Genomic DNA, 17,660 nt, shown 5'->3' on the forward strand with positions numbered 1-17,660 from the left:
GATGAGGAGAATCATCAGAGAGCGGAGAGATGAGGAGAATCATCCGAGAGCGGAGGGAGGTGGAAAATCATCCGAGAGCGGAGGGAGGTGGAAAATCATCCGAGAGCGTAGGGAGGTGGAAAATCATCCGAGAGCGGAGGGAGGAGGAGAATCATCCGAGAGCGGAGAGATGAGGAGAATCATCCGAGAGCGGAGAGATGAGGAGAATCATCCGAGAGCGGAGAGATGAGGAGAATCATCAGAGAGCGGAGAGATGAGGAGAATCATCAGAGAGCGGAGGGAGGTGAAGAATCATCAGAGAGCGGAGGGAGGAGGAGAATCATCCGAGAGCGGAGGGAGGAGGAGAATCATCCGAGAGCGGAGAGATGAGGAGAATCATCCGAGAGCGGAGGGAGGAGGAGAATCATCCGAGAGTGGAGAGATGAGGAGGGAGGTGGAGAATCATCCGAGAGCGGAGGGAGGAGGAGAATCATCCGAGAGTGGAGAGATGAGGAGGGAGGTGGAGAATCATCCGAGAGCGGAGGGAGGAGGAGAATCATCCGAGAGCGGAGAGATGAGGAGAATCATCCGAGAGCGGAGGGAGGAGGAGAATCATCCGAGAGCGGAGGGAGGTGGAAAATCATCCGAGAGCGGAGGGAGGTGGAAAATCATCCGAGAGCGGAGGGAGGTGGAAAATCATCCGAGAGCGGAGGGAGGAGGAGAATCATCCGAGAGCGGAGGGAGGAGGAGAATCATCCGAGAGCGGAGGGAGGAGGAGAATCATCCGAGAGCGGAGGGAGGAGGAGAATCATCCGAGAGCGGAGAGATGAGGAGAATCATCCGAGAGCGGAGGGAGGAGGAGAATCATCCGAGAGCGGAGAGATGAGGAGAATCATCCGAGAGCGGAGAGATGAGGAGAATCATCCGAGAGCGGAGAGATGAGGAGAATCATCCGAGAGCGGAGAGATGAGGAGAATCATCCGAGAGCGGAGGGAGGAGGAGAATCATCCGAGAGCGGAGGGAGGAGGAGAATCATCCGAGAGCGGAGAGATGAGGAGAATCATCCGAGAGCGGAGGGAGGAGGAGAATCATCAGAGAGCGGAGGGAGGTGGAGAATCATCCGAGAGCGGAGGGAGGTGGAGAATCATCCGAGAGCGGAGGGAGGTGGAGAATCATCCGAGAGCGGAGGGAGGTGGAGAATCATCCGAGAGCGGAGGGAGGTGGAGAATCATCCGAGAGCGGAGGGAGGTGGAGAATCATCCGAGAGCGGAGGGAGGTGGAGAATCATCCGAGAGCGGAGGGAGGTGGAGAATCATCCGAGAGCGGAGGGAGGTGGAGAATCATCCGAGAGCGGAGGGAGGTGGAGAATCATCCGAGAGCGGAGGGAGGTGGAGAATCATCCGAGAGCGGAGGGAGGTGGAGAATCATCCGAGAGCGGAGGGAGGGGGAGAATCATCCGAGAGCGGAGGGAGGTGGAGAATCATCCGAGAGCGGAGGGAGGTGGAGAATCATCCGAGAGCGGAGGGAGGTGGAGAATCATCCGAGAGCGGAGGGAGGTGGAGAATCATCCGAGAGCGGAGGGAGGTGGAGAATCATCCGAGAGCGGAGGGAGGTGGAGAATCATCCGAGAGCGGAGGGAGGTGGAGAATCATCCGAGAGCGGAGGGAGGTGGAGAATCATCCGAGAGCGGAGGGAGGTGGAGAATCATCCGAGAGCGGAGGGAGGTGGAGAATCATCCGAGAGCGGAGGGAGGTGGAGAATCATCCGAGAGCGGAGGGAGGAGGAGAATCATCCGAGAGTGGAGAGATGAGGAGGGAGGAGGAGAATCATCCGAGAGCGGAGGGAGGTGGAGAATCATCCGAGAGCGGAGGGAGGTGGAGAATCATCCGAGAGCGGAGGGAGGTGGAGAATCATCCGAGAGCGGAGGGAGGTGGAGAATCATCCGAAGGAGCGAGGGAGGTGGAGAATCATCCGAGAGCGGAGGGAGGTGGAGAATCATCCGAGAGCGGAGGGAGGTGGAGAATCATCCGAGAGCGGAGGGAGGTGGAGAATCATCCGAGAGCGGAGGGAGGTGGAGAATCATCCGAGAGCGGAGGGAGGTGGAGAATCATCCGAGAGCGGAGGAGGTGGAGAATCATCCGAGAGGCGGAGGGAGGGTGGAGAATCATCCGAGAGCGGAGGGAGGTGGAGAATCATCCGAGAGCGGAGGGAGGTGGAGAATCATCCGAGAGCGGAGGGAGGAGGAGAATCATCCGAGAGTGGAGAGATGAGGAGGGAGGAGGAGAATCATCCGAGAGCAGAGGGAGGTGGAGAATCATCCGAGAGCGGAGGGAGGAGGAGAATCATCTGAGAGCGGAGGGAGGTGGAAAATCATCCGAGAGCGGAGGGAGGAGGAGAATCATCCGAGAGTGGAGAGATGAGGAGGGAGGTGGAGAATCATCCGAGAGCGGAGGGAGGTGGAGAATCATCCAAGAGCGGAGGGAGGTGGAGATTCATCCGAGAGCGGAGAGATGAGGAGAATCATCCGAGAGCGGAGGGAGGTGGAAAATCATCCGAGAGCGGAGGGAGGTGGAGATTCATCCGAGAGCGGAGAGATGAGGAGAATCATCCGAGAGCGGAGGGAGGTGGAGAATCATCCGAGAGCGGAGGGAGGTGGAGAATCATCCGAGAGCGGAGGGAGGTGGAGAATCATCCGAGAGCGGAGAGATGAGGAGAATCATCCGAGAGCGGAGGGAGGTGGAGAATCATCCGAGAGCGGAGGGAGGTGGAGAATCATCCGAGAGCGGAGGGAGGAGGAGAATCATCCGAGAGCGGAGGGAGGTGGAGAATCATCCGAGAGCGAAGGGAGGAGGAGAATCATCCGAGAGCGGAGGGAGGAGGAGAATCATCCGAGAGCGGAGGGAGGTGGAGAATCATCCGAGAGCGGAGGGAGGAGGGAGAATCATCCGAGAGCGGAGGGAGGTGGAGAATCATACCGAGAGCGGAGAGGAGGTGGAGAATCATCCGAGAGAGCGGAGGGAGGAGAGAATCATACGAGAGCGGAGGGAGGTGGAGAATCATCCGAGAGCGGAGGGAGGTGGAGAATCATCCGAGAGCGGAGGGAGGTGGAGAATCATCCGAGAGCGGAGGGAGGTGGAGAATCATCCGAGAGCGGAGGGAGGTGGAGAATCATCCGAGAGCGGAGGGAGGAGGAGAATCATCCGAGAGCGGAGGGAGGTGGAGAATCATCCGAGAGCGGAGGGAGGTGGAGAATCATCCGAGAGCGGAGGGAGGTGAAGAATCATCCGAGAGCGGAGGGAGGTGGAGAATCATCCGAGAGCAGAGGGAGGTGGAGAATCATCCGAGAGCGGAGGGAGGAGGAGAATCATCCGAGAGTGGAGAGATGAGGAGGGAGGTGGAGAATCATCCGAGAGCGGAGGGAGGTGGAGAATCATCCGAGAGCGGAGGGAGGTGGAGAATCATCCGAGAGCGGAGGGAGGTGGAGAATCATCCGAGAGCGGAGGGAGGTGGAGAATCATCCGAGAGCGGAGGGAGGTGGAGAATCATCCGAGAGCGGAGGGAGGTGGAGAATCATCCGAGAGCGGAGGGAGGTGAAGAATCATCCGAGCGCGGAGGGAGGTGGAGAATCATCCGAGAGCGGAGGGAGGTGGAGAATCATCCGAGAGCGGAGGGAGGAGGAGAATCATCCGAGAGTGGAGAGATGAGGAGGGAGGTGGAGAATCATCCGAGAGCGGAGGGAGGTGGAGAATCATCCGAGAGCGGAGAGAGGTGGAGAATCATCCGAGAGCGGAGGGAGGTGGAGAATCATCCGAGAGCGGAGGGAGGTGGAGAATCATCCGAGAGCGGAGGGAGGAGGAGAATCATCCGAGAGCGGAGGGAGGTGGAGAATCATCCGAGAGCGGAGGGAGGTGGAGAATCATCCGAGAGCGTAATTATTCATTTATTGCTAATATGGACTATCCAACACATGATCAATCGTCTACATCATGAAGCATCTATATATGACTTTTATTGCGTTTTTAATCCATTTATTCTCTGACTTTTCACTTATAGTAGATTCATTTTTATTTTTAGTTTCTATCCATTTTCTGTCCATTTGGTTTACTCTCCCACTTCTTAGTGCTTTGTAGAAGTACATTTATACCCTGATGGTCATTTCCTCTCATCTATTATAAATACCTTTATGTTGCACACTACTTTTATGCTATTTGTACTTGTATGATAACTTTAGACATCACAACATAACCGTTTTTGCCATACTCCACTTAAAGTGTCACTGTAGTTTAATTTTTAATATTTTTTTTCTTTTTCAGAAATCAATAGTACGGGCGATTTTAAGAAACTTTGCAATTGGGTTTATTAGCCAAAAAATGCATTTTTATCATGAAAAAGCAGTTTGAACCCTCCCCCCTGTCTTCATGGTTGTCTATGGAGAGGGGAGGGGTGGAGGGAGTTGAGGCACCAAAACAGGACAAAAAAGAGTTAATTTACAGCTACATCACCGGGCTATCTCCTCTTAAGTGAGCACTGACCTCTCTGACCTCTGAATACCGGCTTTCATGCAGCTCCCGCTGTGTAATCCTTTGTTCTCTGCTCTTTGCTGCCGACTTAACTCCTTCCTCTTTCCCCCTCCCCTCTTTATAGAACAGACAGGGTTGTGTCTGATGCAACAAGACACAATTTCCTGATAGTGTGCAGTGGATGACAGAGAGGAGGGGGGGGGGGGACCTGGGAATAGGCTTTTTGAATGCAGATAATGGCAGATTTGCCTAATAAAATTAATTAAAATTGATTAAAAAGTTTCTTAAAATCGCCTGGACTATTGATTTCTGCAAAAAAAAATAAAAAAAAAATATATATATATATATATATGTCCAATTCAGAAGGAATAACACTCCCGGCACCACTACCTTCTCAGCTTGGCTTAAAGAGACGTATCCCCGCTATTGGATTTCCTCAATTCTGCTGGTGGTGTTGCTCAACAATTCAGCACAACAAGTCCAATCATATCCATAGAAAAAATTGTGGCACTCACTCTTGTAGCAGTAAAAAAGCCTTTATTGTAGCGGCTCGGTACAGACGCTGACAAGTGACTGGGCTACAGCCGTTTCACGCGCATGCGCAGCGCGCTTCCTCAAGGCCCTCTTTATCTTTTTTTAAAACTTGTTTAGAGGACCTTAGCGTCTTCTCTCTATTTACTTATATATATATAATATATATTGTAGAAAGGTGAATGGTAAGATACTGGAGGGGGTGTACATCTCACCCAGACTGCTAGCTGGGATGAGATGGTAAACTCCGGGAAAGATGTGGTTCAGCAGAGATATTCTGCTGAGCTGTTGTTTATTATTTCCGGGCCTGGATTTTACTGGAATGGCGGGTAGGTTTGGTAGTGGGACCTGCCATTCCCTCCCCACTCCAGTCCACACCTTGCGCACAGGTGTGAGCAGGTGCTAATCGCTCCAGCTCATAAAAGGCAGCTCAGAGGGCTGGAGATGGCTGGGAGCCTGGAAGCCACTCACCTGTGTCAGATACTGCTGCTGGTTGTCCCTGTTTGGTTGAGTCAGGTGAGACCTCTGTTTAGTTAGAGCCCAGCCGGGCAGGTGTTTATTTTGTATCCTGTTTTTGCACAGTGCTGCTACATTTGCTTTTGTCTGAAACTTTATATGCCACAATAAAGCCAAGTTGGACATTTTATGTTAAATTGGCATAAGGACTGCATTATTCTCGCTGCCCCCTACTAAAGACCCCCACTATATATATATATATATATATATACCACTGAAATCGTATTACCCAAGATTTGAGAGTGAGCTCTGTGCTGGGAGCTTAGTCCAGGATGACAATAAGGGGGAGGGACTAGTGTGCACTGGACAGGTCTGGCCACACCTCCTGGGCACTTACAGCTGGTGATTTTCTAAGTGATTTAGTGTCTATCTGAGTAAACAGAGAATCTCCGCAGCTATCCCACCATGCCTGTAGTCTACCCAGGGCCGCCATCAGGAATTTTGGGGCCCCATAGAGCCAAAGTCCCCCCCCCCATTAGCAAGAGCAAAAATCACAAAACTTTGCGATGTATCTTTAACTGATGTCTCCGGAGTGGATATGCCCCACGCCAGCCGAGTTCTGTGCATGAGCTCTATTAACTAAAATGAAAACATGATGCTCGAGCTCCCAGCAGCAGCTACGTCTGCACGCCACTCCGAAGACAAACTTTGTGGCAGGTACCCTTTAAGAATTACTGTTATTTTAATTAAAGGGGTACTCCAGCCAAAATTTATTTAATAAAAGTTATATAACATACTGTCTCTCCCCCTTCTGGCCGCATAGTGCTATATTATCTGCACTTACCGCAACCGGGGTCTTGAACTCTATAGAAAATGCTTTTGTCACGTCTTGCTGGCTAGGATCGGGCACCATCTTGGGTCAGTGACTTGTCTGCTTGGTGGCCCTGGTCCTAGGGTTGGGGCATGGAAGAGACTAGGTGGCCGCTTTTCCCTCCCCCACTTCCCATCTCTTGTGAAACTTAGTGACGGCCCCTTTCTCTGTATCTCATGTTACCAAGTCTCACAAAAGATGGGAGGTGGGGGAAGGAAAAGCGGCCTCCTAGTCTCTTCCATGCCCCAACCCTAGGACCAGGGCCACCAAGCAGACAAGTCACTGACCCAAGTAAAAAAGTCACTGACCTAAGTAAAAAGCAGAGTAGTAGGGTCACTCCCCAGCTCAGTGCATAGTAGTAGGGTCACTCCCCAGCTCAGTGCACAGTAGTAGGGTCACTCCCCAGCTCAGTGCACAGTAGTAGGGTCACTCCCCAGCTCAGGGCACAGTAGTAGGGTCACTCCCCAGCTCTGTGCACAGTAGTAGGGTCACTCCCCAGCTCTGTGCACAGTAGTAGGGTCACTCCCCAGCTCAGTGCACAGTAGTAGGGTCACTCCCCAGCTCAGGGCGCAGTAGTAGGGTCACTCCCCAGCTCAGTGCATAGTAGTAGGGTCACTCCCCAGCTCAGTGCACAGTAGTAGGGTCACTCCCCAGCTCAGTGCACAGTAGTAGGGTCACTCCCCAGCTCAGGGCACAGTAGTAGGGTCACTCCCCAGCTCTGTGCACAGTAGTAGGGTCACTCCCCAGCTCAGTGCACAGTAGTAGGGTCACTCCCCAGCTCAGTGCACAGTAGTAGGGTCACTCCCCAGCTCAGTGCACAGTAGTAGGGTCACTCCCCAGCTCAGTGCACAGTCCAGCTGATCACAGACTATAGACTATAATGGAGCCTGTCTCCCATAATCAGTTGCACTGTAAAACCCCTATTACCCAGGGTGACTATGAGAAGCAAATGAGCACTGTCAGCGCTCGCTTTCTCCTCTTTTCCCGCTCGCAGCCGCTATTACACAGGGGAGGCCGCGAAGAGGAGGTGAACATGCCCTAATAGGGCCCTAAGCTCAACCAGGGGGTCTCAACACTCTGACAGATCTTTTTGACATGTTTATTTAACATGTCAAAAATTTATTTAAATTACAGTAAAACTTTAACTCCAAAAACTGCTGCTAGCGACCCTGCTGATCTGTCACGGTAGCCGCCTTACTCCTCATTCCTACAAATATAAGAACAGCGCTGAAATGAGGAGCGAGGCGGCTACAGCGACAGGTCAGCAGAACGGTCATATGGACGAATCCTGCATATCTACAGATTATATACATGTACACACACACAGGCACTTCACATACTGTATATCATACACACAGACATACAGTATACATAACATACAGTCACACACCATCATATACACACAGACATACAGTATACATTACACACAGTCACACACCATCATATACACACAGACATACAGTATACATAACACACAGTCACACACCATCATATACACACAGACATACAGTATACATAACACACAGTCACACACCATCATATACACACAGACATACTGTATACATTACACACAGTCACACACCATCATATACACACAGACATACTGTATACATTACACACAGTCACACACCATCATATACACACAGACATACAGTATACATTACACACAGTCACACACCATCATATACACACAGACATACAGTATACATTACACACAGTCACACACCATCATATACACACAGACATACAGTATACATAACATACAGTCACACACCATCATATACACACAGACATACTGTATACATTACACACAGTCACACACCATCATATACACACAGACATACAGTATACATTACACACAGTCACACACCATCATATACACACAGACATACTGTATACATTACACACAGTCACACACCATCATATACACACAGACATACAGTATACATTACACACAGTCACACACCATCATATACACACAGACATACAGTATACATTACACACAGTCACACACCATCATATACACACAGACATACAGTATACATTACACACAGTCACACACCATCATATACACACAGACATACAGTATACATTACACACAGTCACACACCATCATATACACACAGACATACAGTATACATTACACACAGTCACACACCATCATATACACACAGACATACTGTATACATTACACACAGTCACACACCATCATATACACACAGACATACAGTATACATTACACACAGTCACACACCATCATATACACACAGACATACTGTATACATTACACACAGTCACACACCATCATATACACACAGACATACAGTATACATTACACACAGTCACACACCATCATATACACACAGACATACTGTATACATTACACACAGTCACACACCATCATATACACACAGACATACAGTATACATTACACACAGTCACACAGATATGCACACTTATGCACATTACAGACTTACATCCATATTAACACACACAGGTGCACTGTACATACCGTATATCAGACACAGTATACATTACAGTCACAGCCCGGGGATATCGAGGAGCGGGCCCTGCCTGTGTGTACAGGAGGGAACTGTGTGCTGTACAGCTGTCAGGTCGGCCGGGCCCCTCTGATCCTAGTCTGGGCCCGGGCCCCTGACAACTGTACCGCCAATACTGCCCTGATGGCGGCCTGAGCCTACCACGGTAACATGCTCTTTATTAACCTATCGCCACATTTCAAGCTTTTTATTATAGTTACATTTGAAGCTCATGCAGCAAATCTATTAGATAAACCTGAGTAACCACAGCAGCAGCGGAGGTCATTTACCTGGTGAATCTATCACTTACTGACGGCCCGAGCACACTCGCTCTGTCAGAAGGAGAAGATACAAAGCAAATGAGGAAAGAACAACATACGTCACAACTGAAATGTATTTTATCATCAGTATTCTTCCAGAGACCTCCAGAGACCTCCAGAGACTTCCATGGAGTTCCAGAATGTAGAGAGTGCTGTGCTGTGTAGTGTAGTATCTGTGCTGTGTAGTGTAGTATCTGTGCTGTGTAGTGTAGTATCTGTGCTGTGTAGTGTAGTATCTGTGCTGTGTAGTGTAGTATCTGTGCTGTGTAGTACCCATACTGTATCCCCATAGCACCGGTGGGCTCTCTCTATATACCCATCCTGTATCCCCATAGCACCGGTGGGCTCCCTCTATATACCCATCCTGTATCCCCATAGCACCGGTGGGCTCCCTCTATATACCCATCCTGTATCCCCATAGCACCGGTGGGCTCTCTCTATATACCCATCCTGTATCCCCATAGCACCGGTGGACTCTCTCTATATACCCATCCTGTATCCCCATAGCACCGGTGGGCTCCCTCTATATACCCATCCTGTATCCCCATAGCACCGGTGGGCTCCCTCTATATACCCATCCTGTATCCCCATAGCACCGGTGGGCTCTCTCTATATACCCATCCTGTATCCCCATAGCACCGGTGGGCTCCCTCTATATACCCATCCTGTATCCCCATAGCACCGGTGGGCTCCCTCTATATACCCATCCTGTATCCCCATAGCACCGGTGGGCTCTCTCTATATACCCATCCTGTATCCCCATAGCACCGGTGGGCTCTCTCTATATACCCATCCTGTATCCCCATAGCACCGGTGGACTCTCTCTATATACCCATCCTGTATCCCCATGGCACCGGTGGGCTCTCTCTATATACCCATCCTGTATCCCCATGGCACCGGTGGGCTCCCTCTATATACCCATCCTGTATCCCCATAGCACCGGTGGACTCCCTCTATATACCCATCCTGTATCCCCATAGCACCGGTGGGCTCCCTCTATATACCCATCCTGTATCCCCATAGCACCGGTGGGCTCCCTCTATATACCCATCCTGTATCCCCATAGCACCGGTGGGCTCCCTCTATATACCCATCCTGTATCCCCATAGCACCGGTGGGCTCCCTCTATATACCCATCCTGTATTCCCATAGCACCGGTGGACTCCCTCTATATACCCATCCTGTATTCCCATAGCACCGGTGGACTCCCTCTATATACCCATCCTGTATCCCCATAGCACCGGTGGGCTCTCTCTATATACCCATCCTGTATCCCCATAGCACCGGTGGGCTCTCGCTATATACCCATCCTGTATCCCCATAGCACCGGTGACAATCCTCTCCGGTCTGGCCCAGCTGCTTCTATTGTCCCTTTGTAGCCCTCCCAGCAGGTCATAGATTAGTGACAGTCGTTTCTTCCTTGACGCCATTTCTAGCAGGAAAGATGGAGGAATATGAGATATTTTCCCATGATTCCCTAGTGTGACCGAGCTGATTGTAGGCTGTAGAGCTCCCGGAGATGACCAACCTCTCTGAACAGACCTGCCTGACCTTGCTGAGGACGTCTCTTATCCACAATGCTCAACTACAAATCTTAGTCAATTCTGAGGCCGCCGATCTAACATCACTGAGAATAAAAGTACAGGGGAAAAACCTACGGGAGCAGAAAAGCCCCAAATGTTCTGCACATCAGTAACTTATACAAGGGTCATCCCAAACACCTGCAGGAGCCAATAGGACTATTCATATCTCTCAGCTGTACCGACTCTCCACTGTAACCAACTCTCCATTGTAACCAACTCTCTACTACAACCAACACTCTACTATAACCAAAACTCTACTATAACCAACTCTCTACTACAACCAACCAACTCTCCATTGTAACCAACTCTCTACTACAACCAACACTCTACTATAACCAACTCTCTACTACAACCAACACTCTACTATAACCAACTCTCTACTACAACCAACCAACTCTCCATTGTAACCAACTCTCTACTACAACCAACACTCTACTATAACCAACTCTCTACTACAACCAACCAACTCTCCATTGTAACCAACTCTCTACTACAACCAACACTCTACTATAACCAACTCTCTACTACAACCAACACTCTACTATAACCAACTCTCTACTACAACCAACCAACTCTCCATTGTAACCAACTCTCTACTACAACCAACCAACTCTCCATTGTAACCAACTCTCCATTGTAACCAACTCTCTACTACAACCAACCAACTCTCCATTGTAACCAACTCTCTACTACAACCAACACTCTACTATAACCAACTCTCTACTACAACCAACCAACTCTCCATTGTAACCAACTCTCTACTACAACCAACCAACTCTCCATTGTAACCAACTCTCTACTACAACCAACACTCTACTATAACCAACTCTCTACTACAACCAACCAACTCTCCATTGTAACCAACTCTCTACTACAACCAACCAACTCTCCATTGTAACCAACTCTCCATTGTAACCAACTCTCTACTACAACCAACCAACTCTCCATTGTAACCAACTCTCTACTACAACCAACCAACTCTCCATTGTAACCAACTCTCTACTACAACCAACCAACTCTCCATTGTAACCAACTCTCTACTATAACCAACTCTCTACTACAACCAACACTCTACTATAACCAACTCTCTACTACAACCAACCAACTCTCCATTGTAACCAACTCTCTACTACAACAAACCAACTCTCCATTGTAACCAACTCTCTACTACAACCAACCAACTCTCCATTGTAACCAACTTTCTACTACAACCAACCAACTCTCCATTGTAACCAACTCTCTACTACAACCAACCAACTCTCCATTGTAACCAACTCTCTACTACAACCAACCAACTCTCCATTGTAACCAACTCTCTACTACAACCAACCAACTCTCCATTGTAACCAACTCTCTACTACAACCAACCAACTCTCCATTGTAACCAACTCTCTACTACAACCAACCAACTCTCCATTGTAACCAACTCTCTACTACAACCAACCAACTCTCCATTGTAACCAACTCTCTACTACAACCAACCAACTCTTCATTGTAACCAACACTCTACTACAACCAACCAACTCTCCACTGTAACCAACACTCTACTACAACCAACTCTCTACTACAACCAACCAACTTCACTCTAGAGATGAGCCAATACTATTCAATGGAATATTGCGGTATTCGAAAGATTCGAATTCAATCGAGTGTGACGAATACGTGAGAAACATTGGAAAGCCTTCCCATCACAGTTGGCGCTTTTTTTAATCCAATCACCATGCAGGGAGGCCGTGAGGGACCCTGGGAGTACACACGCAGCGCCAAAACGGCGTCTACCCTCATTGGATGGCTGAACCACATGACCTCGAATCTTAAATACTTGGCTCCCACCTCTCGACCGCAGATGCACTTTCCACCTAGTCAGGGAGAGATCTTGGAGCAGGAAAAGTCCTTTTCAGGGCGAAGATCCAGCGAAAAATTCATCTCTGCATCCAAAGCTTCTCAGTGCTAAGACATAGATGATATAACAGCAGCAGCAGCAGGTGTATTCATCCCAGGACCCTGTGTGTACAAGGGACTTATAGTGTCCCTGCTTTAGCCCACTAAGGGCCCCTGATATATACGGTTCCAGTAGGCCACTAAGGGCACCTGATATACACTGTTCCTGTAGCCCACTAAGGGCACCTGATATATACTGTTCCAGTATCCCAGTAAGGGCACGTTATACATACTGTTCCTGTAGCCCAGTAAGGGCACCTGATATATACTGTTCCTGTAGCCCACTAAGGGCACATTATACATACTGTTCCAGTAGCCCAGAGAAAGGCACGTCATACATACTGTTCCAGTAGCCCAGAGAAAGGCACGTCATACATACTGTTCCAGTAACGTTCGTACAGCATGATGCGTGATACGCGCAAACAACATGACGTTCTACAGATGCACATTGGGATCATGTATGTAATGCAGCGCAAGAAATACGAACGAAATGTGTGAACATTGCCATAAACGTTCGTAAAGCATTCACAAATATTTTTCCTTCGCAACTGCGGAGAGTGGGATTATACTGCGATTTTGGGGTCTTGGGTGCACCCAGGCATGCTCCCTCCAATGTCCCAGTGCCTTTTAGGGAGGTTTCAAGTAGTCGAAAGTTGATTTCCAAGTGCCGCAAATTTTTTTCCTATAGACTATAATGGTATCGAATATTCTATCTGATTCGAATTCTCGAAAGTGGAATATTTCACTACTCACTCATCTCTACTCCACTGTAGCCAACTCTGTACTACAACCAACAAACACTCAACTATACCCAAATCTCTACTATAACGAACTCTCTTATATTATCATCTCTCTACCTCTCTCTCTCTAACTTCTGCTGCAGGTACTGGAGCTAGCTGCTCAGAATGGGTGGGTGGTAGGACCTGGGGAGGGGGAGGTTTGTGTTTGTTGTGAGGGACCGCTGGGAGACCATCTGAAGAAGCAAATTAGGCGCATTTTTGGAAAAGGGAATCCAAGGAGATATTTTCTCTTCTCCCACTGCCGGCCTCCGCCATGTTGGCCAGTGTGGTGGATGAGAACGGGTTCGAACACGGCTCTGGACTCTTTTGCTACTTTAACTTCATAGGGAAGGTGAACAGGGTTAACGGTGGTATTGCTCCACTAGATTACAAGCAATTCTGCCAAAATAAAGCAGACCGCCCATCCATACATGAGATTGTCAGCAGAATTCCAAGAGGATCAGGTGGTTTGGTGGGTTTTCCTTTCAGGTCTGTTGGTTGGATTAATTCCCTGACACCTCTAGCAGTCCCAGCTTTGGGACAAACCTGCAGGGGCGCTGCAGCTCTGTGCAGAGGATGAAGGAGCGGGGTGAGCAGGGGCGCTGCAGCTCTGTGCAGAGGATGGAGGAGCGGGGTGAGCAGGGGCGCTGCAGCTCTGTGCAGAGGATGGAAGAGCAGGGTGAGCAGGGGCGCTGCAGCTCTGTGCAGAGGATGGAGGAGCGGGATGAGCAGGGGCGCTGCAGCTCTGTCCAGAGGATGGAGGAGCGGAATGAGCAGGGGCGCTGCAGCTCTGTGCAGAGGATGGAGGAGCGGGGTGAGCAGGGGCGCTGCAGCTCTGTGCAGAGGATGAAGGAGCGGGATGAGCAGGGGCGCTGCAGCTCTGTGCAGAGGATGGAGGAGCAGGGTGAGTAGGGGCGCTGCAGCTCTGTGCAGAGGATGGAGGAGCAGGGTGAGCAGGGGCGCTGCAGCTCTGTGCAGAGGATGGAGGAGCGGGGTGAGCAGGGGCGCTGCAGCTCTGTGGAGAGGATGGAGGAGAGGGATGAGCAGGGGCGCTGCAGCTCTGTGCAGAGGATGGAGGAGCGGGGTGAGCAGGGGCGCTGCAGCTCTGTGCAGAGGATGGAGGAGCGGGGTGAGCAGGGGCGCTGCAGCTCTGTGCAGAGGATGAAGGAGCGGGGTGAGCAGGGGTGCTGCAGCTCTGTGCAGAGGATGGAGGAGCGGGGTGAGCAGGGGCGCTGCAGCTCTGTGCAGAGGATGGAGGAGCGGGGTGAGCAGGGGCGCTGCAGCTCTGTGCAATGGATGGAGGAGCGGGGTGAGCAGGGGCGCTGCAGCTCTGTGCAGAGGATGGAGGAGCGGGGTGAGCAGGGGCGCTGCAGCTCTGTGCAGAGGATGGAGGAGCGGGATGAGCAGGGGCGCTGCAGCTCTGTGCAGAGGATGGAGGAGCGGGGTGAGTAGGGGCGCTGCAGCTCTGTGCAGAGGATGAAGGAGCGGGGTGAGCAGGGGCGCTGCAGCTCTGTGCAGAGGATGGAGGAGCGGGGTGAGCAGGGGCGCTGCAGCTCTGTGCAGAGGATGGAGGAGCGGGGTGAGCAGGGGCGCTGCAACTCTGTGCAGAGGATGGAGGAGCGGGGTGAGCAGGGGCGCTGCAGCTCTGTGCAGAGGATGGAGGAGCGGGGTGAGCAGGGGCGCTGCAGCTCTGTGCAGAGGATGGAGGAGCGGGGTGAGCAGGGGCGCTGCAGCTCTGTGCAGAGGATGGAGGAGCGGGGTGAGCAGGGGTGCTGCAGCTCTGTGCAGTGGATGGAGGAGCAGGGTGAGCAGGGGCGCTGCAGCTCTGTGCAGAGGATGGAGGAGCGGGGTGAGTAGGGGTGCTGCAGCTCTGTGCAGAGGAGCGGGGTGAGCAGGGGCGCTGCAGCTCTGTGCAGAGGATGGAGGACCGGGGTGAGCAGGGGCGCTGCAGCTCTGTGCAGAGGATGGAGGAGCAGGGTGAGCAGGGGCGCTGCAGCTCTGTGCAGTGGATGGAGCGGGGTGAGCAGGGGCGCTGCAGCTCTGTGCAGAGGATGGAGGAGCGGGGTGAGCAGGGGTGCTGCAGCTCTGTGCAGAGGATGGAGGAGCGGGGTGAGCAGGGGCGCTGCAACTCTGTGCAGAGGATGGAGGAGCGGGGTGAGCAGGGGCGCTGCAGCTCTGTGCAGAGGATGGAGGAGCGGAATGAGCAGGGGCGCTGCAGCTCTGTGCAGAGGATGGAGGAGCGGGGTGAGTAGGGGTGCTGCAGCTCTGTGCAGTGGATGGAGGAGCAGGGTGAGCAGGGGCGCTGCAGCTCTGTGCAGAGGATGGAGGAGCGGGGTGAGTAGGGGTGCTGCAGCTCTGTGCAGAGGAGCGGGGTGAGCAGGGGCGCTGCAGCTCTGTGCAGAGGATGGAGGACCGGGGTGAGCAGGGGCGCTGCAGCTCTGTGCAGAGGATGGAGGAGCAGGGTGAGCAGGGGCGCTGCAGCTCTGTGCAGAGGATGGAGGACCGGGGTGAGCAGGGGCGCTGCAGCTCTGTGCAGAGGATGGAGGAGCAGGGTGAGCAGGGGCGCTGCAGCTCTGTGCAGAGGATGGAGGAGCGGGGTGAGCAGGGGCGCTGCAGCTCTGTGCAGAGGATGGAGGAGCGGGGTGAGCAGGGGTGCTGCAGCTCTGTGCAGAGGATGGAGGAGCGGGGTGAGCAGGGGCGCTGCAGCTCTGTGCAGAGGATGGAGGAGCGGGGTGAGCAGGGGCGCTGCAGCTCTGTGCAGAGGATGGAGGAGCGGGGTGAGCAGGGGCGCTGCAGCTCTGTGCAATGGATGGAGGAGCGGGGTGAGCAGGGGCGCTGCAGCTCTGTGCAGAGGATGGAGGAGCGGGGTGAGCAGGGGCGCTGCAGCTCTGTGCAGAGGATGGAGGAGCGGGATGAGGAGGGGCGCTGCAGCTCTGTGCAGAGGATGGAGGAGCGGGGTGAGTAGGGGCGCTGCAGCTCTGTGCAGAGGATGAAGGAGCGGGGTGAGCAGGGGCGCTGCAGCTCTGTGCAGAGGATGGAGGAGCGGGGTGAGCAGGGGCGCTGCAGCTCTGTGCAGAGGATGGAGGAGCGGGGTGAGCAGGGGCGCTGCAACTCTGTGCAGAGGATGGAGGAGCGGGGTGAGCAGGGGCGCTGCAGCTCTGTGCAGAGGATGGAGGAGCGGAATGAGCAGGGGCGCTGCAGCTCTGTGCAGAGGATGGAGGAGCGGGGTGAGTAGGGTTGCTGCAGCTCTGTGCAGTGGATGGAGGAGCAGGGTGAGCAGGGGCGCTGCAGCTCTGTGCAGAGGATGGAGGAGCGGGGTGAGTAGGGGTGCTGCAGCTCTGTGCAGAGGAGCGGGGTGAGCAGGGGCGCTGCAGCTCTGTGCAGAGGATGGAGGACCGGGGTGAGCAGGGGCACTGCAGCTCTGTGCAGAGGATGGAGGAGCAGGGTGAGCAGGGGCGCTGCAGCTCTATGCAGTGGATGGAGCGGGGTGAGCAGGGGCACTGCATCTCTGTGCAGAGGATGGAGGAGCGGGGTGAGCAGGGGTGCTGCAGCTCTGTGCAGAGGATGAAGGAGCGGGATGAGCAGGGGTGCTGCAGCTCTGTGCAATGGATGGAGGAGCGGGGTGAGCAGGGGCGCTGCAGCTCTGTGCAGAGGATGGAGGAGCGGGGTGAGTAGGGGTGCTGCAGCTCTGTGCAGAGGATGAAGGAGCGGGATGAGCAGGGGTGCTGCAGCTTTGTGCAGAGGATGGAGGAGCGGGGTGAGTAGGGGCGCTGCAGCTCTGTGCAGAGGATGGAGGAGCGGGGTGAGTAGGGGCGCTGCAGCTCTGTGCAGAGGATGGAGGAGCGGGGTGAGCAGGGGCGCTGCAGCTCTGTGCAGAGGATGGAGGAGCAGAATGAGCAGGGGCGCTGCAGCTCTGTGCAGAGGATGGAGGAGCGGGGTGAGCAGGGGCGCTGCAGCTCTGTGCAGAGGATGGAGGAGCGGGGTGAGCAGGGGCGCTGCAGCTCTGTGCAGAGGATGGAGGAGCGGAATGAGCAGGGGCGCTGCAGCTCTGTGCAGAGGATGGAGGAGCGGGGTGAGCAGGGGCGCTGCAGCTCTGTGCAGTGGATGGAGGAGCAGGGTGAGCAGGGGCGCTGCAGCTCT

The 17,660-nt window shown here is 52.8% G+C and overlaps 1 protein-coding gene across 3 annotated transcripts in view; it reads right to left on the reverse strand.

Moving 5' to 3' along the window:
- The window catches only part of DCAF6 (DDB1 and CUL4 associated factor 6), a 413,552-nt gene that overhangs the window by 68,720 nt on the left and 327,172 nt on the right, over positions 1-17,660 (reverse strand). For 2 of the 3 annotated variants that reach the window (XM_069944434.1, XM_069944436.1), the window contains one exon: positions 9,188-9,229. The exons of the other annotated variant lie outside the window; for it this stretch is intronic. In XM_069944434.1, coding sequence (XP_069800535.1) covers positions 9,188-9,229 — 42 coding nt within the window. The remainder of the gene's footprint in view (positions 1-9,187; positions 9,230-17,660) is intronic. 3 annotated transcript variants of the gene reach the window in all.

This window comes from Dendropsophus ebraccatus, chromosome 11 (assembly GCF_027789765.1).
Source record: "Dendropsophus ebraccatus isolate aDenEbr1 chromosome 11, aDenEbr1.pat, whole genome shotgun sequence".
Taxonomy (NCBI): domain Eukaryota; kingdom Metazoa; phylum Chordata; class Amphibia; order Anura; family Hylidae; genus Dendropsophus; species Dendropsophus ebraccatus.